The sequence below is a fragment of the Capra hircus genome, chromosome 22 (genome assembly GCF_001704415.2).
Source record: "Capra hircus breed San Clemente chromosome 22, ASM170441v1, whole genome shotgun sequence".
NCBI classification, from domain to species: domain Eukaryota; kingdom Metazoa; phylum Chordata; class Mammalia; order Artiodactyla; family Bovidae; genus Capra; species Capra hircus.
In genome coordinates this window covers 4,281,914-4,305,466 of record NC_030829.1, presented here as the reverse complement: position 1 = coordinate 4,305,466, position 23,553 = coordinate 4,281,914, and the positions used below count along the sequence as shown (strand labels likewise).

Genomic DNA, 23,553 nt, shown 5'->3' with positions numbered 1-23,553 from the left:
ATCTTTAAAGTGAATGCTGAGGTTTTTACAACTTAAAAACAAAACCCTATTTTAATTGCAAGTCAGGTAGATCAATTATAGGTGATTTTATTTAATTTTTTGAGAGAGGGAAGCATTTTCTCTTTGACAAATTATTTTCTGATGCCCAGCATGTTGTCAGGCTTTTCCCACCCCGCTGAGAATGTGTGGGGCTCTGTGTTCCCCAGCAGACTGGAGGGTACCAGCCTGCTTCATCTACCAGCAGCAGAACAATGCACAGGTCCTTTGGAAGGTGGCATTTCAGCTTGGTGTGTATTTCAGGGCTGTCCTTGAGACAGGAATCAGAGTTCTTGTCCACGGACCTGAAGGATGGAATCCACAAACATGCAGACACTCATGGTAGCAAGCAAATAGGATTTATTAAAGAGGAAGAAAGCCCAAAGCTCCCAGCATAGACACTGAGGGGGTAAAGAGTCCCCATAGGTGATTTTAATTGCCAAGGACAGTCTCTCTAAAGATACAATGTATTTTAAAAGTGAAGAAAATCATCACTTCTGAACAATCAAAGGGATCACTTCTAATCAGATACCAGGGCTCACTGTGACTTCTGCTCACACGCCTCAAGACAGAATAGAAAATTGGATTAAGATATGAATTTCTGAAAATAAGACCTCAACCATCTACTTCAAATAAGCAACAAGGACCAAGAAAGGCAAACACCATACACACAAATTTAATTGTCCTTGTCATCACAGAGTTAATGAGCCTAGCCAAGTCATTTTACTGCGGCGCATTCCAAAATGCCCACTTCCTGCATTATGCCATTTTATTCCATATCAAGCATACATATCAAAGCTTATCTATCCTTAGGTTGCTTCCATGTCCTGGCTATTGTAAATAGTGTTGCAGCGCACAGCAGGGTGCATGTGTCCTTTTCAATTATGGTTTTCTCTGGGTACAACCTAAATATCCATCAAAAGATGGATGGATAAAGATATATATACACATGGCTATAGATAAAGATATAGATAAATGGATAAAGAATGAATGAAGATAAATATATATAAAGATATATATAATGGACTAAGCCAGACACAGAGAGACAAATATCATATGATATCACTTATGTGCAGAATCTAAGAAAAAAAGATACAAATGAACTTATTTACAAAATATAAACAGACTCACAGACACAGAAAACAGTCTTGGGTTACCAAAGGGGAAGCAGGGGGAGGATAATTTAGGAGTTTGGGATTAGCATATACACACTATATGTAATATCTATATATTTATCTCTGTATATAAAATAGACCTCTGTATATAAAGGTATATCTGTATATAAAATAACCAAGAAGGACCTACTATTGCACAGGGAACTATATTCAATATTTTATAATAACTTATAAGGGAAAAGATTCTATACATATATAAAGAGAAAAGAATCTATATACATAATCTATATAAAGAATCTGTAAATAATCTATATCATATATATGAATAGAGATATATAAAGAAACATACATAACTGAATCACTTTGCTGTATATCTGAAACTAACACAACATTGTAAATGAACTATACATCAAAAAAATTGCATGTCTTCTGTTAGCATTTGAAGCCTTTATTAAAATCTATTTGACTTCCAAAGTAAGGATAAATAAGTTAATTCAAGTATTGATGATAATTGATATAATATATTTAATTGTATTATGTTCAAGGCAAATCTCGGAAGCATAAAGTTGTATCTCTCAAGATTTTTTAACTTAGCATAATTATTTTGTTTTTCATGGTCCCATGAGATAAAACTAAGTAAGAAACTCATAACCAAGTTCTTGCTATTCACAATGTTTCCATCGGGTGTAGCTATGATATTAGAGAGGTTAATACCACAGTGTCCTTATTCAAGGAAGGGTGCTCAGATATGTGGGGGATTTGTAGTGACTTTGTCTCTAGCATTAAACTACATGAGTCAGCTGCATGTTCCATGGGTTAACCTAAACAACTTCAAATCAATCACATCAAGATGGGTTTCACTGCCTTTTTCCAAAAAGGAAGAATCATACAAAACTGAGACCTGTATTAAAACTTCACTCAACAATAATTCCGCCTAGTTTACTCATTCTTGAATTTTTTTAATATAGTCATGCAATGCACATCTAGTTTGAATGCCTTCTGTACATAGACATCTGTAGGATAAAACGAGATGAATAGGCGGAAAACCCTTTAACAATGCAAGTCCTTTACTCAGTGGTGGGTCTGAGCAGAGTGTCTTTAAATGTCTTTTATCTTAAAGGGAAAGAGAAAAAGTATTTCTCCTAAAATGCAAGGGCAGCTGACTTGCTGAGATGAAAACTGCTAACTCTTTTTCTAACAACACCATATGTCTCCAATTGGATCATAATGAAGCTAGTTCTCAGGAGAATGTCACGCATGGAAACTAACCAAATTGAGTCACAGCTTCACTGCTGACTCATGATTAACCAGGGGTCGTACTTTGGGATTTTTCAGAGCATCCAAATACCAATCCGAATGGCCTTTCTTCTTTCCCAAAACTTAGCGTGTCATAAAATGAACCTGATCCTGCCAGAAAACTATGTCTTTTTTTTGTTCAGACTTTGTTTTCTATATAACTCAATATATTTTAATGAACCAGAATGCTCAACCCCTAAATGCTCTAGCCATGGGTTTTAAATAGTAGATACTTAATGTAGCAAACATTACAAAGATGCAACATAAAATCATCAAAAGAAAAAATATCATAAGACTGAAGAAGTCACATTTTTCTCCTAAGAATCACTGAAAATAAAAAAACAACAAATAAACCAAGATGTATGTCAGATATTTCCTTATCTGTTATTCTCTTTCAGAACTTCACTCAATATTTTTATGCATAAGTAAGATGTATTTTTTCTTCCAGTTTTATTGAGATATGAGTAAGATATTTTAATCTACTTAATACACAATACTGTTCCTATATTTTTCTTAAAAATTAATATCATGTCAAGGCAGTCTTGGCTCACATTCCGATACAAATGATATATTCGATTCTTTTCTGTTGATTGTAATTCTTAATAGCATAAAGTTATATCATCTTATGATGTGTGCCAAATATTGAGAATTTTGCCTTCAAAAATATGAAATGCCCTGAAGTAGTCTAAACTGGTGCTTCCTAGATTATCTCTGATGAATGGGTGTATTAAAAAAAATTTAATGTGCATATGATATTTTTGTAAAACATGAAGTTATGCAGTAAGATTTCATGATAATGTCATATTTCTATAAAAGTTTCTAAATGCTCTTTCAGCTTTTTTGCATTCTTCTTGTCACGAGCTGGTAAGAACTGTTTGGGAACTGGTCTCAATCTGTGGATTCCACTGTTATTATTATTATTTTTACAATATGTCACTCACTGTTTAGATATTTTACAAAGTAGAAATCAGGATACCAATATTAATGATATGAGTCACAAACTTTCTTCCCGGCAAGTGCATTTCAAACTATTCTTTGCTATTTTCCTTCTAATTCACTTTAAGGAATTAGCAGCAGAGATTCAAAAAGACAGGCCAAAGATGAATCACCAAGAAGCTTTTGGTAGTTTTGAGAAAGATGAGTTGCATAGTATTAAAAAAATACATATTTATAAAGGCAAAACTTTCCTCCCAATGGAGGAAACTAGGGGCCTTACCATGTACTCATTCTGATAGCACCAAAGAGCCTAGATATTATTTAATGATTACTTTATGGCTTTTCTCACCTGGGATTCCTGGTGGTGTTTTCAGATATTTTCCATTAAAATGTTGAATTACCACTTCACATTTTTCAGTAGACTCCATTCTGGGAAAAGAAGTAAACAGGGGATTATATACTTTCATGAAGCTGTACATATTCAGGAAAAATAAATTAAAAAGAGAAGGAAATTCAGAAAACCCTGGACAAGCTTCATTTGAGAATTTTACCAGAATCATCACCAGTTGCCATGACCACCATAGTGGATAGAACACCACAAACCCACTGGCACCAAGAGCAAGGCTACCTCTACTGAAGGATGACTGTGCGGATGGCTCTGTGTGGAGTCTTCACTCAGACATAATACCGAGGCATCCCCTTATTTAATCCGTACAACAATTTAATCCATACACTCACAGTGCTCAATAAACGCCTTCTGAATGTCTGAGTTAGCATATGTGAGAGGCAGTTCTCCCTATTGCCTTTCACACCATGAGGCCAGCCAGGCTTAGCAAGTGGTTGAGGTGGGCTTGTAGCTGAGGCCTGAGTGACACCCACCTGCACTGCAAATACTAAGCTATACCTGGAGAATCTCCACAAAGCAAGGTGAGGGAGTGTGCTGGTTTTCAACAACTGGCAGCCTAAGGGAGAGATTCACACAGTAGTGCTGCCATCATGATGTCATTTCATGCTCACATCATGACACCTTTACTGGAAATCCATGAGGTGACAGATACAGAAGGGAGTTATTTCAGGTCCCAAATGTCTTAGGAAAATACACATACACAAACCTCAGGTCTTGAACTTTCTTACTTTTGAATTTTAGATAACCTCCTATTTTTTCATACTAGCTATCAATAGAGTAGGTTTCTTTTGCCAAATTTTGTCATCTCATATAAAAGCTCGTGAACAATATTTGGGACCATACCATCACACTGTCAACATTAGCAGTTGGATCACCTCTGAGGCTGGCCCACCCTCCAGCCTCGAGGGTGTACTTTCCTTTTGTTGCTGAATAAAACTGAGCTGTAACCAAGTTGTAACACTAGTCCGCTGTTTCAAATCTTTGCTGCGGCGAGACAGAACCGAGGAAATGACACACTCCCCTGACATATCTGGTGCCGTGTCTTGCATTTAACCTGGCTGAAACAACCTCAGCTTGGTCCCAGCGAGGTGGAGACCAAGCACAGCAAAAGCCCAACTTGGCGAAATCTCACGTGCTAGAAGCTGAATTCAAAGGAATCCCAGTGCAGTAGAAATGACAAGAAGCCCAACATGCTAGAAACGGAGGCAACAAAAACATACTTAGCAGAAAGCTCAGGCAGCTCAGTCTCAGAATCCAGAAGACCTCCAATTAAGGTCAACAAACTACAACTTGCCATGCCAACTCAACAAAGATATATAAAACTAAACCCAACCACGGAAAATATCACTCATCCTTAGATGGACACCACTATAAGGACTATGAGGCTTGAGACTAGCAAGAGGGGGAGTCGCAATGCCCCTCGCTGTTCCAGCTCAGCAGGAAGTAGCCAGAGAGACCTCAACTTCCTTATTCCCAAAGAACTGGGCCTCCCATCTCTTGGGGGGAATGTTAGGTAGTTAGAATAGGAAGAAGCAGTCCAAAATGGAGGTGGCTAAAAGACAAAGAAGAACTTATCTGTAGCTCAGACTGTAAAGAATCTTCCTGCAGTGCAGGAGAACTGGGTTCAATCCCTGGGTCAGGAAGGTCCTCTGGAGAAGGGAAGAGCAACCCACTCCAGTATTCTTGCCTGGAGAATCCCCATGGACAGAGGAGCCTGGTGGGCTACAGTCCATGGGGTTGCAAAGAGTCGGACATGACGGAGCAACTAACACTACATCACAGTCAACATTAGCAGTCTTGCCATCTCGTAAGTAGAATAGTATCAGCAACATTCCTAAATTTTAACTATATCTGACCTTTATTATTTGGTAACATTGGGTGGGAAAGGTAAAAATTAAAGGGTCATTTCTATTCAAAAGAAATTATGCCCATGAATGGTACACAAGAGGAACAATAGACTTAAGAAATGGCATGCATACATAGAAAAGAATATGTATGAAATGTACAAAATTTGTCCAAAAGGCAAAGTGTGTAATTTTGGATTTTCTGCTCTATTTTTTTTAATTTTATTTTTTTTATTTTTTAAATTTTAAAATCTTTAATTCTTACATGCATTCCCAAACACGAACCCCCTCCCACCTCCCTCCCCACAACATCTCTCTGGGTCATTTTATCAATAATATGAGCTCTCTTGGAATGAAGCCCTTTGACACAATTTGTTAAACTTTTGTGCATCCAAATATTATATGTGTTTTCATGATCGTATCACATGCAGAGTAAACAAGAAAAGGAAAAAATATATCTAAACACCTGCCAAATGAGTTATACATTTATTACAGTTACAGGAATTCCAGTGCGAAAGGAATTGCAGCCAGGAAAACTCTGAGAAGTGTGCACAGGAGGCCAGAAACGCCACTGGACAAATAACTAGGGCAGGAGTCCGGGGTGGGCAGGCGGAAGGTCACGTCCCTGTAGATGGGGCAGAGTGAGCGGAGCCCTGGGGCTGGATGGAGTTTCACTGGGGAAACTCCTGGAGATAAGCTGAGAGGTGAGGCAGGAGCATTTGAGTTATCAACTTAAGGACTTTTTTTTTTTTTTTTTTTGGGAATTTAGTTGATTTATACTGTTGTGTTAGTTTCAGATGCAGAGCAAAGTGATTCAATTATATTCAAAAAACCAAGATAATAGATTCCAGTCCCATCACTTCATGGCAAACAGAAGGAGGAAAAATTAAACAAAACAAAACAAAAGTAACTCAATGCAGCTATGAGCCATGCCATTCAGAGTCACCCTGAAGGAGATGAAACCAGCCAATCCTAAAGGATTTTATGATTAGAAAATATCACATATATTTATTGTGCTACACAGTAGGACCTTGTTGTTTATTTATTTTATATATAATAGTGTATACTTATTAACTCCTAATTTATCCCTTTATGCATTTCCCCCTGTAACCATGAGTTTGTTTTCTATGTCTGTGACTCTACTTGTTTTACATATAAGCTTATTTGTATCATTTTTTTTTTTTTAAGATTCAAGTTCTACGTGATGTTGCATTTGTCTTTCTCTATCTGGATTTCTTTGGAAGGAATGATGCTGAAGCTGAAGCTCCAGTCCTTTGGCCACCTCATGCAAAGAGTTGACTCATTGGAAAAGACTTTGATGCTGGGAGGGATTGGGGGCAGGAGGAGAAGGAGATGACAGAGGATGAGATGGCTGGATGGCATCACTGACTCGATGAACATGAATCTGAGTGAACTCCAGGAGTTGGTGATGGAAAGGGAGGCCTGGCGTGCTGCGATTCACGGGGTCGCAAAGAGTCGGACACGACTGAGCAACTGAACTAAACTGAACTGATCTGGCTTGCTTTAATTAGGATGGTCATCTCCAGGTTCATCCATGTTGCTGCCTTGGCGTTATTTCATTCTTTTTTATGGCTGAGTAATATTCCATTGTATATATGCACCACATCCTCTTTATCCCTTCCGGTCAATGGACATACAGGTGGCACCTGTGTCTTGGCTATTGCAAATAGCACTGAGTAAACACTGGGGTGCATGTATCTTTTTAAATTGTGGTTTTCTCTGGATATATGCCCAGGAGTGGTATTGCTGGATCATATAGCAGCTCTATTTGAAGATGTTTTCAAAAGCACATTCTACCTGGGGTGCTGTAATTATTTTACTATTCAAATTTAAAAAAGAATATTTTTGAAGGTACATACATTCCTAGGAAACCTAGAGAAGATACGCATTTTTCTGCATTGATACAGATGGTGAACCAGAGCAGGGCTGATGTCAAGGGCTTGAGACCTATGCATTACTGGAGCCCTGAGCCTGGAAAACTTTACTCGATCTAAAGCTCAGCTGTCACTGTCAGTACATTTTAAACAAGGGGGTCTTCTATTTTTAATTTTCACTAGGACCCACAAATTACATAGCTGGTCCTGCTAAGACCAGAAAGCACAGGAAATTAATTTGACATAATATTCATGATTCAGATGCCCAGTGGATCGATACAGCATTATTTGAAGAACATCTGAAGAGTGACTCATTTTTGTGTTCAAATGCAAAAGTAAAACTCTTTAAGCTTAATAATATACAATTTTAGTTAATAAAAACAAAAATGGCATTTTGTTCCATGTTTAATCACAGTGTCAACTAGAAACTGGCACTTGCCATCTAACTCCACAAGACTTAGATCAGGCGCTGTTGCAGCTGCTGACTTTCAGACGCCCCTGAAAGGAGCTCAGGGTGAAGAGTAGAAATGAGGCGCCCTGTGCTGGAAGAAAAACGGACAGGATAAGTCTTCAGATAGTTAGTTTCAGGAACTGATGTTGTTAGCCCAATGCTATCTCCTCATATCTGCAAAAGCACTGAAATCTATCATGGAGATGACTGCTCCTTGTAACTAGCAAAATCTACCAAAAACGTATGCTTGATAGCATATGATGCCCCTTCACCAAGATCACATTTATACTGACCTTTCCCTCTACATCTTTGGAGCAGTGTCCCAGAGCTACCTGAGGTACTGTTCCTAGGCTGCCATCCTCAATTTGCCCCCAAATAAAACTTAAATTGCAGCTCTCACGTTATTGCTTTTTAACTCAACAACAGATCTCCCAAAATCGGAGGATATTTGGATTAGAAAGACAAGATGAACCATCCCCATCCCAAATCCTGAGGAGCAGCTAAGTACAATTTTGCTGACTCATTCATGTTTTCTTTCCAGGGGAATATTTTACATCTTCCAACTTGTTATTTTCATTTTTTTCTTTTAAGTAGGAAACTTCCATTTCTAGGAACAAAAGAATTCAATTTCTGCTTCCTCTCTGCCCACAGGACCAACTCTCCATTGTCTCTTAGGGAAGATAACCTTCCCTCCAAGCGGAGACATGAATGGGAGAGGAAATGTAAACCCTTAATTACTACAGATGTTACTTTATGGAATTTTTATTCCAGGAGAGCACCAGAATGAAAAGCTTATGCCCCAGGGCCCCCTCCCTGCTCAGTCTCTCTCCGGGTACTCATCTAGATAAAAGGCAGTTAAGAATCTAAAGCTTGCTTGCCAGAGTCCTACAAATCAAACCCTTCCTCTTTGTCTTAAAAATGACATGAAATTATAAATGAACACTGAATCTGGATGGGGGTTAGGTGTGTGTGAGCTTGTTAATGCCACAAAATAAGACTCGGGGACTGCAGAGGAAATCAGAGAAGAAAGTCAGGGGCCTTCATGCAGTCCACCCACCTGGTCTGAAAGGCTCACATCTCCCCTTCTGGTTAACAGTATGATCGTCTTTGCTCGAGACTGTTTTACAGCACCATCAAGCCAGGTGGGGGCTGCTGGTGTGAACGCAAGACAGCAGCACAGAGCGCTCACTCTGATTTAACTGAGTGAATGTCTGCAGGAATCTTTAGAGACTCTTGTCTCCAAACGAATAAATGCAATAAAGATCTGTTTTCTGTAGCTGCTGGCACTGAGTGTCAAACCATGTTATGCGGCACCACCCAGAAGTGACAATTTCGTTTTTATATACAGGGCACATTTTAACAAGGCAAAGTCTTCCCAGCAGAGATAACCATTGAGGAGGGAGTGGAGAGCTTCCCCCATGAGCTCTGGGGGAGGGACTGCATTTGAAGGGCCACCTTAGGAAAAACGTGCCCATTTCCTTCTCCAGTTTCACAGTCAGCCTATTTGAAATGCCAGCCCAAGCCATCTGCAATCTGGCACGTGCTCCACTTGAAAATGACCCGAGCCTTATCAAGTGGGTCTGAGAAGGCAGCATGCCAGACAAAGCTGCCTGACCAGGCCCCTTTGGATGGGCCACTGCCTTCATTCTTTCTAGCTGGTACCTGAGCCCTCTCACACCCCTCAGAAGAGCTCGAGGGCCAGCCGACCATTCACCCGTCAATGCATTAATTAGGCTCCTACAAGGCTCCAATCACTGTACAAAGCCTCAGGGTTTTCTGTTAGGTCTGATGTTTAAATAGAAACACACATTAAAGGTCCTGTTTGACATTCTTTCTTGTCTCTGGGCCTAGGAACCTGCCTTCATTCATTTGAAATGCACCACCGAATCGTGACTTCGAGAAAAGTTCTTTTTTAACAACAACTATTAAGAGGTACTCATTTCATAGCCAATGCAATCCTCACAGGCAGATTACATCCGATGAGAGCCTGCTTCAATATCAGGGCCAGACGTAACACACAGAGGGTGGAAAAGCATTGTATAAAACCATTTTCAGCCTATCTGTCTCACCTGCATGGAGAATCTCTCCGTTTATTATTTTCAAGCAATAAGCACGATTATGCAGGCAGTTAAGACAAATTCGCGCTGTCGTTTATGATGGTTAATGAGAGGCTTCCGCTATTGTGAAATTTTTGTGGTTTTGCAATCACAAGATCTGTACAACTTATTGGTGACTTAGACTTACACAGCTTTGCAAGCCAGTCACCTTTGCTTCCAGTAAGATTTATGGAAAGGGTCAACATGAAAAGATTTTTGGAAAAAAGCAAACTATGTCATTGTCTTCTTAAACCCTAGTAACAGAAGGAATCATAGTGAGTTTCAGGAATAAAGAGGGGTGAAGGAGTTGAATTTCCTTCTGTTTTTGCAATTTGTCTTCTTCCTTTGAGGTGCTTGACATCCTTAAGAGACAAAAGTTACAAACGTCAAGTCGTGCACAGACTGGCCTTCCTGTCTCTTCTCTTTGAGACAGGTGGTGGCTGACATCTTGGTGGCTCCTTGCTTAGCATCACAGCACATTCCTCTTATGGAATGGAGCTGTGGACAACATTTGGCTCATGAAAACCCACTCCGAAGTTTTAAAATCACATATATTCAGGACTAGAAATAGCCTCAGATATCAACTTTTACATGACACAGAGGAACAAGGGGATGACTTCTCTAAAGTCAAGTTGTTGGGTGAGCCTGCAAAGGATCTTCAGCCCTTGACGCTCAGTCCAATGGCTTGTTTGGAAGAAATGGGGCTCCATGGCTGGCCTCCTGTCATCCCTCCCGATTTCCTGCACTGATCTGCTTTCATCTTGTTGAAGCCGGGTGGGTCCTGCCATCCCCATGTCATGCAGCCACCAATGACTAGAGTAGGTGTTCTCAGAAATGGAAATTATACCCTGAGCTGATATAATGAGAAGGGTACTTCATTGCTGTGGTATTCTTTCCAAAACTTAGACATAACATGGATCCCATCATGAAATAAACATCACTGAAACCTAGATCTGGAGACATTTTTCAGGATACCTTGCTGGGACTACTCATGGAAAACAAGGAAAGTCTGAGATGCTGTCAGAGACCAGAGTAGACTGATGAAAAAGACAACCAAAGGCAAAATAGTACCAGGCACCAGATTCTGGAACAGAAAGGGGATTATCAGAGGAAAAATTGGTGAAATTCATATAAACTCTGGAGTTTAGTTAATAAAACTGTACTGATATCAGTTTATTAATTCTGACAAATATGTTATGGTAATGCAAAGTGTTGACAATGGGAATAATTGGATATAGGGTATATAAAACCTGTGCATGCTCTTTGTAAAGAGCTCTTTCTGTACGCTCTAGGAATAAAATTAAATTTATTCCCAAATTTGAAAAGGCTTATTTTAAAAATGACTGTATATTAAAATGATTAGCTGTTGTTCCGTTGTTCAGTCAGGTCCAAATCTTTGTGACTGCATGGACTGCAGCATGCTAGGCTTCCCTGTCCTTCACCATCTCCTGGAGGTTGCTCAAACTCATATTCATTGAATTGGTGATGCCATCTAACTATCTTATCCTCTGTGGATCCCTTAAAATGATTAGGGAACTATATTTTCTCTTTTTGATACCAATGTTTGGGACCCAGTCCTGGAGTTTCTGGCTCAAATGCTTTGATGTGAAGTCCAGGCACACATTTTCCAAAGCTACCCAGGTGATTCCAGTGTGCAGCCAGGCTTAAAAAAGACTGTTCTGAAGTTTGGCATCAGGTCACCCCAAACCGGAGACCATGGGCCAAATCCAGCCCTCACATAGATTTGCTTGGGCTGCAAAGAGTTTCAGAAAAATTTGAAATGGCTCTCAACATCTAAAGATTGAGAGAATTCACATGAAGATCTGAATGCCTCATTCTGCTTTCAAGAGAAAGGAAAAAATGAAAAATGAGATGTTTTCTGCATGGCAACAATGGCATAGCAAAAATAAATTTGGTCTCTGTCCTGGATTCCTAGCATAGGACTCCTACAATTCTGGGGATAGAAATGAGTGATAGAAGTGTCTTCTGCTACTCATAATGAACCACTTTCGACCAAAACTGAGTTTGTGTTAATAAGATGACTCAAGGTGGAACCCCTAGATAGTGTTAGGACAGGGCTGGACAACAGAAGGACCCTATAATTAGAGGGCTAGAGCTTTGGGGTCCATCCTTCAATGTCTGGGGATGGCTGAGGGGCTAGAGCTTTGAGTTCAGCCATCAACAATGAAATCAGATTGACTATACTCTTTGCAGCCAAAGATGGAGAAGCTCTATGCTGTCAGCAAAAATAAGACCGGGAGCTGAATGTGGCTCAGATCATGAACTCCTTATGGCCAAATTCAGACTGAAATAGAAGAAAGCAGGGAAAACCACTAGACCATTCAGGTTTAACCTAAATCAAATTCCTTACAATTATATAGTAGAAGTGACAAATAGATTTAAGAGATTAGATCTGATAGAGTGCCTGAAGAACTATGGATGGAGGTTCGTGACATTGTACAGGAGACAGGGATCAAGACCATTCCCAAGAAAAATAAATGCAAAAAGGCAAAATGGTTGTCTGAGGAGGCCTTAGAAATACCTGTGAAAAGAAGAGAAGTGAAAGGCAAAGGAGAAAAGGAAAGATAAATCCATTTGAATGCAGAGTTCCAAAGAATAGCAGGGAGAGATAAGAAAGACTTCTTCAGTGATCAATGTAAAGAAACAGAGGAAAACAATAGAATGGGAAAGACTAGAGATCTCTTCAAGAAAATTAGAGATCCAAGGGAATATTTCATGCAAAGATGGGCACAATAAAGGACAGAAATAGTATGGACCTAAAAGAAGCAGAAGCTATTAAGAAGAGGTGGCAAGAATACACTGAAGACCTATACAAAAACATCTTTATGACCCAGATAACCATGATGGGGTGATCACTCACCTAGAGCCAGACACCCTGGAATGTGAAGTCAAGCGGGCCTTAGAAAGCATCACTATGAACAAAACTACTGGAGATGATGAAATTCCAGTTGAGCTATTTCAAATCCTGAAAGATGATGCTGTGAAAGTGCTGCACTCAATATACCAGCAAATTTGGAAAACTCAGCAGTGGCCACAGGACTGGAAAAGGTCAGTTTTCATTCCAACCAAAGAAAGGCAATGCCAAAGAATGCTCAGACTACCGCACAATTGCACTCATTTCACACACTAGAAAAGTAATGCTCAGAATTCTTCAAGCCAGGCTTCAGCAATATGTGAACTGTGAACTTCCAGATGTTCAAGCTGGATTTAGAAAAGGCAGAGGAACCAAAGATCAAATTGCCAACATCTGCTGGATCATCAAAAAAGCAACAAAGTTCCAGAAAAACATCTACTTCTGCTTTATTGACTATGCCAAACTTTTGACTGTGTAGATCACAACAAACTGTGGAAAATCCTTCAAGAGATGGGACTACCACCTTACCTGCCTCCTAAGAAATCTGTATGCAGGTCAAGAATCAACAGTTAGTACTGGACATGGAACAACAGACTGATTCCAAATTGGAAAAGGTGTATGTCAAGGCTGTATATTGTCACTGCTTATTTAACTTATATACAGAGTACATCATGAGAAATGCTGGGCTGGAAGAAGCACAAGCTGGAATCAAGTTTGCCAAGGGAAATATCAATAACCTCAGATATGCAGATGACACCACCCTTATGGCAGAAAGTGAAGAAGAATAAAGAGCCTCTTGATGAAAATGAAAGAGGAGAGTGAAAAGTTTGGCTTAAAACTCAACATTCAAAAAATTAAGATCATGGCATCTGGTTTCATCACTTCATGGAAAATAGATGGGGAAACAATGGAAACAGTGACAGACTTTATTTTGGGGGGTTCCAAAATCACTGCAGATGGTGACGGCAGCAATGAAATTAAAAGACAACTGCTTCTTGGAAGAAAATCTATGACTAACCTAGACTGCAAACTAGAAAGCAGAGACATTACTTTGCCAACAAAAGTCTGTCTAGTGAAAGCTATGGTTTTTCCAGTAGCCATGTATGGATGTGAGAGTTGGACTATAATGAAAGCTGAGTGCTGAAGAATTGACACTTTTGGACTGTGGTGTTGGAGAAGACTCTTGAAAGCCGCTTGGACTTCAAGGAGATCAAACCAGTCCATCCTAAAAGAAATCAGTCCTCAATATTCCTTTTAAGGACTGATGCTAAAGCTGAAACTCCAATACTTTGGCCATCTGATGTGAAGAACTGACTCATTGGAAAAGACCCTGATTCTGGGAAAGATTGAGGGCAGGAGGAAAAGGGGATGACAGAGGATGAGATGGTTGGAAACAGAGGTCCGGCTGGTCTTATTTATCCTTTCTGCTCTGATGCCATGTCTGTCTGGCAGGGGTTACACCCCTCCCTGTCTACGGTGCCTCCAGGCAGTCCCTCCTGCGAGGCCCTGGGTCTCCCTGGACTCGGGACACATGCCTCCATCTATTTTCTTCTCTCTGGGGGGCAAAGGCTTGCTCCTGTTCATCACTGGGTCTCTCAGCTTCCCTTCATCAGTTCCCTTAGCTTTGTCAACCCTCTGTAAAGACTCCCCCACATCAGGATCTTCAGTTAGATTATTTGGAATGAAACTCTGTTTCCAGCCAGCACACTGATGGCTACCTCGTAAAACTCTGAGCAATCAGGAACAAAATTATACATGAGGCTGTGTCTCTCAAGATAAATGGAAGAAAAAATGCTTACTCATACTTAGTCTGGGAGCTGCTTATTTCAGAATACCTGCCTGCCCCCAGGCAACATCCTTGTCTGGATGCATCATAATCTAAATTTATCTTTTCAGTATTTATTACCAATGTTTTCAAAAGGAATGTGGTGAAGAGAATGGAAAAGCAATCTATTCAAAATCAAAATTGAGATAAAGATGGAATTGATAAGTAGTATGTTCAGGTCTCACCATTTAATCCAACTGGACTGTATTACCACTTTTGATGAGTCTCTTTGAGCTGTAGCCATATTTCATTACTAGGTATTACTATCTGTTACATAGCTCTTCTTTTTTTCTCTTCTCCTTTTTTTTTTTAAATTTTTTTTTCTCTTTCCCAATCATGCGGAACTTGGCCTGACCTTGACTATCCTCCCTTTCCTTTTCTGGGATGGAGCTTTCCTCTCGGGGCCACCAGGGACTCTCATGCTGGTTCCTTCTCATCATTTGCATCTTAGGTTAAAGCTCTCTCCTCCGAGGGCTTTCCTGTCCTTGACCTCAAGCCTCTCATTTTTTTTCACACTCGCTATAGCACCCATATGCTTTATTTTGTTTTTGTAACACTATTGTTAATATTCATCATTTGATATTTTATATTTGATGAATACTTATTGTGTCCCCAAATCCAGCAGAATACCAGTCTGTGAAAGGAGACTTTTTTTGTCTGAATGTGTATCTCTAATGATCACATACGGAATAATCATTGGCATATTGGAGAAGGCAATGGCTACCCACTCCAGTATTCTTGCCTGGAGAATCCCGTGGACAGAAGAGCCTGGCAGGCTACAGTCCATGGAGTCAGAAAGCGTTGGACATGACTGAGCAACTAATGCTTTCACACTGGTATATTAGTAGTACGCACATACTTAATGGGTGAACTGAATAAGTGTATGAATGAATGCATTTTACATAACAGGAAGGGAAGCTAGAGAGTTTGACTAGCCCAAGGACACATGTAGGAAGAACAGAACAAAGATGCAAGCTAAGTGATTTCTGACCCATAAAGCCACGTGTATAACCGCACTTCATGGACGGTATCGTTGTTCAGTCGCTAAGTCATGTCTGACCCTTTTGTGACCCCATGGACTGTGCCTGCCAGGCTTCTGGCAGGCAGAGTCTTTACCACTGAGCCGCCGGGGAAGTGCTCGTGTTAGGATGCTCCAGCTCACAGAGAGCAGAGCACGTAGGAAAGATATTAAATAAAAGACAGTCACACGTGTCTTCCAAACGATACTGCAAAGTACTTCTCTCTATTGACTGGAAACTAACAGCCTGCCTGAAATCCCCACAGCCTCAGGGTCCAAGAGTGCCTGTCATGGTTTGTACTTGGAGCAGGTAGAGGGTGAAGAGACCCTACAGTCCCTGAGCACAAGGAATGGCCCCCATTTCCAACTCCAAGGCAACAAGTTCTCCAATTTTAGTCTCACAGGGTGAATAGTACTCAGACGCCTTCTCTCATTCCACCAACTCTGTCTTGGGAATAACGTTATTCCAATTTCAGCATAATAGAATAAGAAACTGTACGGTTTTTCTCCTTCTCTACATTTTTATAAAATCATGTATACAGCAAGATGGAAGCCCAGAAATTATCCAGTGCAATCTAAGCCATTTGTTTATTTAGTTGATAGATTGATTGATTTGGGTTTTGAAACCTAGAGACCAAATATATGGAAAAGTAGGACAGTGTTTTGCCTTCTTTAGCGATGACCATGATTTTCTGATGTTAAAAGACAGAAAGACAGAGGCAATGTGAAGACAGAGAGGAAGACAAGCACAAAAACAAGAATACAGATAAAGAGCTAGAGGCTGGACCAGGGGTTTTCTCCTCCTTGGATCACATCTGCTGGCAATTGAGAGAGGAATTAAAATTACCAAAAGGAATAACAGTCCTCCTCCTTTTCAACCTCAGCAAACACAATTCTAACCTGTTTCTGTGCAAACACAGCTGTAGTTTGGAGGTTAGTAATCACTAAGTTTACATTTTAGAGATTTTCTCTGCTCAAACTTGATTTCCTAGTTCCATGCATTTGAGAGAATGATGGTGAGTGAATTGCCAAAACAGCAAGGGAGAAATATTAACACAAAGATGCAATTAAGGTAGATGGAATCAAAACACATCCCAGACAATAAAATCACAGTTAGATAAGCTTGATGGTCATTTTAAAGCATCATAGAGTTGCCTAAAAAGATAGTATTGGCATTTGCCTTGTAATTTTAAAAAATTTCTTTATTTTCTTTATGTTTATTGGTGGGAAAAGATAGGAAGTAAGAAGTATCAGGGAAAGGAAAATAAGTGAATAAAGTTGCAATGATAATTAAAGTAATTAAAAGAAACTACAAAAACGATATTTTAAGCCATTTATCCTGATTTTTAATAGTCAGGCTGATATTTGTCTTCCTATAACCATGATTTTTTTTTTTTAACTTAGTGAAAAGAAAGAAGAACTGAAATGATTTACTTGTAAAACTTGCCTGTTTGGTAGGAAGCGATAGAACACAGGGTTGCCCAGATGTTAAAAGTCATTCAAACAAAACTCTATGAGAATCAAATTAAGAGGACTGAGAGAGGTGAAAAAAACTGCAAAATAGAAAGGTCTCTGTGCTCAGCAGTCTCTCACGCTCTCTAGCTCACGAGGGAGCAGTAAAGACACTCCTTAAAGAGGGTCTCTGTTCCAGATGCTGAAGCTGGATTAATTGTGAACATTCACTCCTCATCCCTTCTCCATTTTGGGTCACTCTTTCCTGGCCCCTCATTACACTCTTTCAATGTGATTTTTGTTAGACAAACGGTCTCATGTTTCTGGAAATGGGAAATGGATAATGTGAACACACAGTCCTGTCCCTCCAGACCCGGGCTGATTTATGCTCAGATCCTCATGCTGGAAGGCAAGGTAGCCTGTTGGCACCCGCCCGCTCTGCAGCAGTGGCTCTTGACTGTCTGACTATCAGCATTCCCACCATAAACTTTTGTTTGTAGGAGTTTATGACTTGGCTATAAAATGCTGCCTGCAGCGGGGTGGATCTTACAAAATTGTTTTATGTTACAAGAATGGAAAAACAAAATAATAAAATAAAATAAAAGGTCTGTAATTTCAGACACTATCTAGTGCTTCTGGAACTTTAAAAAGCCTGTAATTGTGCTGTCTTTGCACCCTGCTGGCGTTCAAATCAATGCTTTGAAGTTCAGTGGTTTAAATATAAAACGAAGATACCACCTTTACTCTGAAGAAGGGATTTTCAAAGAAGATGAATGTATAGCTTGCAAGTAAAATAATAATGAGGGGTTTTCTATCGAGCCAAAGGAATCTCAGGATCTCAAGAGCTTCTGGAGAGAGAAGCATGGAAACATACACTACCATATGTAAAGTAGACAGCCAGTGGGAATTTGTTGATTGACTCAGGGAACTCAGACTGGGGCTCTGTGACAACCTAAAGAGGTGGGAAAGGGTGGGAGGGAGTTTCAAAAGGGAGGGGACATGTGTTTACCTATAGCTGATTCACGGTGCCATATAGCAGAAACCAACACACTATTATAAAGCAATTATCCTTCAATACTATCATGTAAGAAACGAATCGCCAGTCTACGTCCGATACAGGATGCTAGGGGCTGGTGCACGGGGATGACCCAGAGAGATGTTATGGGGAGGGAGGTAGGAGGGGGGTTCATGTTTGGGAACACATGTACACCCGTGGTGGATTCATGTTAATGTATGGCAAAACCAATACAGCTTTGTAAAGTAAAATAAAGTAAAAATAAAAATTAAAAATAAATAAATTAATTAATTAAGGAAAAAAGAACCACATCTGAAATTTTGTCCCAAGATAGAAGTATAAAAAAAATCCCTGAGTTCACTTCCTCCTAGAAGCACACCAAAATCACTATAATCCCTGTGATTCTGAGAACATGGGCTTTTGTTCATGTGTACCTGAACCTATAGGTAGGTTCTCCCGCTTATCTTCTGTAAGATTTTATATAGGATTTTAACTTCTCTTGCCCTCATTTTTTCTATAATTATAAAATGTGAATAATAATAATAAACCAATAATTAACTAAAAAAATCAAACCAAAAAAAAAAAAAAAAAAAAAGAAGGAACCAGAATGAAACAGGAGGGACAGAGTCACGGCATAGTCAAGAACCTTGTCCATCCATGGGCACGGGTAACCATAAATAAGTAGGTAGTTGCAACTATATCAGTTCTTCCCAAGGAGCAAGTGGTCTGAAACCCATATTAGACTCCCCAAGCTGGAGCTCTTAGAAAGTCTAGGTTTGAAGGCCAGTGGGGCTTGCTTTTAGACATACAAAGGGCTGCAGGAAATAGAGACTCCACTCTTAAATGGAGCACACAGAATTTCACACACTTCAGGAACCAGGGCAGAAGCAGTCGTTTGAAAGGAGCCTCAGTCAGACCCAACCCCTGATGTTAGAGAGTCCCCTGGAGGGACAGGAGGCAACTGGGCCTCCCCCTGTGGATACAGAAGCCGGGAGCTCTTTGTGCCTTAATAACACTGGTGCGGGAATGTGCCATAGTGGAAGCCTCCCTCTAGTATATTAGCCTTGGGACTCAGCTCTCTTCCCACTCACCAGCCTGTTGGCACCAGTACTGGGAGCCTGACTAAGTGGGATGGGACACAGCCCCATCCACCAGCAAATAGGCATTGCAAGAACCTCTGAGCCCACAGCCTCACCTGGATATAGCCCTGTCTACCACAGACCCTGGGGCCCAGTCCTTCACACTAACACGCAGGGACTAGACCTGGAATCCCTAAGAACCAGCAGCCAGGGACTCTGCTATCCAGCCTGGCATATCAGAGGGCAGACATCAGTTCCAGGACAACTGACAAAACCCTGCTGCCTGCTATGGCAGGACTCACCCACCCTTTAGCAGGTCAGCACAAGTCCAGGCCCACAGACCAGAAGGCCAACACAAGCTTCAGGAACCTCCATACCCCATGGCAAGCTCTCCCAGAAGCCATACCTGGGCCCTACAACCTGACCCCAGGACACGGCTCTGCCCACCAGTGAGATGGCATGGGTGTAGGGCCTGGCTTCACTTGCTGCTTCCCAGGAGGTGCGAGTGGTAAAGAACTTGGCTGCCAATGTAGAAGACATACAAGACAGATGTGGGTTCAATCCCTGGGTCAGGAAGATCCCCTGGAAGATGAAATGGCAACCCACTCCAGTATTCTTGCGCAGAGAATCCCATGGACAGAGGAGGCTGGTGGGCTACAGTCCGTGGGATCACAAAAAGTCAGACACACTGAATGACTAACACTTTAACTTTCTTTCGCTCACTGGTAGGCAGGCACCCGTCCTGGGATTTCTGGACCCTGCCTTCACCCAACAGGGCGCCAGTGCCAGCCCCAGGGCCCCATTGGGTTCTGCAGCTAGCCACCTCATGACCCATCCCTGCCATCCAGCAGCCTCTCTGAAGGCCAGGGCCTGATAATCACCTGGCCTGGGTCCAGCCATGACTACCAGACCACCCACAAGATGTCTCCTGCGAGGTTGGGAAACACAACCAACCTACCAGATACACAGAAATAAAATAGCAACTTAAGAAAAATCAGGCAACAGAGGAGCATATTCCAAATGAAGGAACAAGATGAAACCCAGAAGACAAATTAAGTGGATATCTACCTGAGAAAGAGTTCAAGGTAATGTTTGTAAAGATTATTAAAGAACTTGGGAGACAATTAATACTGTTAAAATCACTCTGCATCCTAAGGCAATCTACAGATTCAATGCAATCCCTATCAAAATATCAATAACAGTTTTCACAGAAATAGGACAGATAATTTTAAATTTTTTATGGGTGCATAAAAGACCCCAAATAGCCAAAACAATCTTGAGAATGAAGAATAGATCTGGAAGGTGTTATGTTCCCTGACTTCAGGCTATAGTACAAAACTACAGAAATCGAAAGAGTGAGGTACTGGCATAAAGACAGACACATAGATCAGTGGAGCAGAATAGAGCCCAGAAGTAAATTCACAAAATAATGGTCAGTTCACCTACAGTAGTGATGGGAAACCTGAACAGCTGCATGTAAAAAAAAAAATTGAAATTAAAAAAATTTCTCACACCACATACAAAATGTATTGAAGCCCTAAATGTATGGCCAGAAACCACGAAAAGTCCTAGAAAAAAACACAGACAGAATACTCTTTGATGTAAATCACAGCAAGTTGTTTGTTTGTTTGTTTTGGATAATTCTAAGACAAAGGATATAAGCATCTGAATGCAGAGTTCCAAAGAACAGCAAGGACAGATAAGAAAGCGTTCCTCAGTGATCAATGCAAAGAAATAAAGGAAAACAACAGAATGGGAAAGACTAGAGATCTCTTCAAGAAAATTAGAGATACCAAGGGAACATTTCATGCAAAGATGGGCTCGATAAAAGACAGAAATGGTATGGACCTAATAGGAGCAGAAGATATTAAGAAGAGGTGGCAAGAATACATGGAAGAACTGTACAAAAAAAGATCTTCATGACCAAGAAAATCACGATGGTGTGATCACTCACTTAGAGTCAGATCCTGGAATGTGAAGCCAAGTGGGCCTTAGGAAGCATGACACGAACAAAGCTAGTGGAGGTGATGGAATTCCAGTTGAGCGCTTTCAAATTCTGAAAGACGATGCTGTGAAAGTGCTGCCCGCAATATGCCAGCAAATTTGGAACACTCAGCAGTGGCCACAGGACTGGAAAAGGTCAGTTTTCATTCCAATCCCAAAGAAAGGCAATGCAAAAGAATGCTCAGACTACCACACAATTGCACAACGTGCTAGTAAAGTAACGCTCAAAATTCTCCAAGCCAGGCTTCAGCAATACATGAACTGTGAACTCCCTGATGTTCAGGCTGGTTTTAGAAAAGGCAGAGGAACCAGAGATCAAATTGCCAACATCTGCTGGATCATGGAAAAAGCAAGAGAGTTCCAGAAAAACATCTATTTCTGCTTTATTGACTATACCAAAGCCTTTGACTGTGTGGGTCACAATAAACTGTGGAAAATTCTGAAAGAGACCGGAATACCAGACCATATGACCTGCCTTTTGAGAAACCTATATACAGGTCAGGAAGCAACAGTTAGAACTGGACATGGAACAACAGACTGGTTCCAAATAGGAAAAGGAGTATGTAAAGGCTGTATATTGTCACCCTGCTTATTTAACTTATATGCAGGGTACATCCTGAGAAATGCTGGGCTGGAAGAAGCACAAGCTGGAATCAAGATTTCTGGGAGATATATCAATAACCTCAGATATGCAGATGACACCACCCTTATAGCAGAAAGTGAAGAGAAAATGAAAAGCCTCTTGATGAAAGTGAAAGAGGAGAGTGAAAAAGTTGGCTTAAAGCTCAACATTCAGAAAACGAAGATCATGGCATCTGGTCCCATCACTTCATGGGAAATAGATGGGGAAACAGTAGAAACAGTGTCAGACTTTATTTTGGGGGGCTCCAAAATCACTGCAGATGGTGACTGCAGCCATGAAATTAAAAGATGCTTACTCCTTGGTAGGAAAGTTATGACCAACCTAGATAGCATATTCAAAAGCAGAGACATTACTTTGCCAACAAAGGTCTGTCTAGTCAAGGCTATGGTTTTTCCAGTGGTCATGTATGGATGTGAGAGTTGGACTGTGAAGAAAGCTGAGCACCGAAGAATTGATGCTTTTGAACTGTGGTGTTGGAAAGGACTCCTGAGAGTCCCTTGGACTGCAAGGAGATCCAACCAGTCCATTGTGAAGGAGATCAGCCCTGGGATTTCTTTGGAAGGAATGATGCTAAAGCTGAAACTCCAGTACTTTGGCCACCTCATGCGAAGAGTTGACTCATTGGAAAAGACTCTGACGCTGGGAGGGATTGGGGGCAGGAGGAGAAGGGGACGACAGAGGATGAGATGGCTGGATGGCATCACGGACTTGATGGACGTGGGTCTGAGAGAACTCCGGGAGTTGGTGATGGACAGGGAGGCCTGGCGTGCTGCGATTCATGGGGTCGCAAAGAGTTGGACATGACTGAGTGACTGAACTGAACTGAACTGAAGACAAAGGAAACAATAGCAAAATTAAAAAATGGGGCCTTATTAAACTTAAAAGACTTTACACAGGAAAGGAAACCATTGACAAAAAGACAATCTTCTGAATTTAAGAAAATATTTGCAACTGATATGGCTGATAAGAGCTTAATATCCAAACATACAAATTCAGTATTAGAAAAAAAACTCAACATCCAAATCTGAACTACTAGACTTTAAAACAGACACAAGTCCTGAATGGACATTGTTCACAAAACAGATGTAGAGATGGCCATTAAACAAAAGATGCTCCGTATCACAAATCAGCAGAGACTTGTAAATCAAAACCGCAGTGTGATATTGTCTCACATCTGTGAGGATGGCTATCATCAAAGGACACATATAGCAAATGTTGGCAGGGTATAGAGAAAAGGGAACTCTGTACACTACTGTGGGCGTGTCAGTGGGTACACACACTGCAAAAGAGAATGAAAATTCCTCCAAAACCTGCAAACAGAAATACCATGTGACCCAGCAATCCCATTCATATATATATATATATATGTATCAGAAGAAAGCAAAAACATTATTTCAAAAAGATACATGCACCCACATGTTCACAGTAGTATTTTTATGATGACCAAGGCATAGAAAGGACTATGTGTCCATCAACAATAGATGAATAAAGATGTGTGTGTGTATATATATATATATAAACATTTTTATATTAAGTTCATTTATTTTTTTACTTGAAGTGTAGTTGG

At 40.5% G+C, this 23,553-nt stretch overlaps 1 protein-coding gene across 10 annotated transcripts in view; it reads right to left on the bottom strand.

The window, feature by feature from the left end:
• RBMS3 (RNA binding motif single stranded interacting protein 3) overlaps positions 1 to 23,553 on the bottom strand; it is an 819,111-nt gene that overhangs the window by 277,660 nt on the left and 517,898 nt on the right. For all 10 annotated transcript variants that reach the window (XM_005695513.3, XM_005695514.3, XM_018067046.1 and 7 more), the window contains one exon: positions 3,733 to 3,812. In XM_005695513.3, the coding sequence (XP_005695570.1) occupies positions 3,733 to 3,812 (80 nt within the window). The remainder of the gene's footprint in view (positions 1 to 3,732; positions 3,813 to 23,553) is intronic.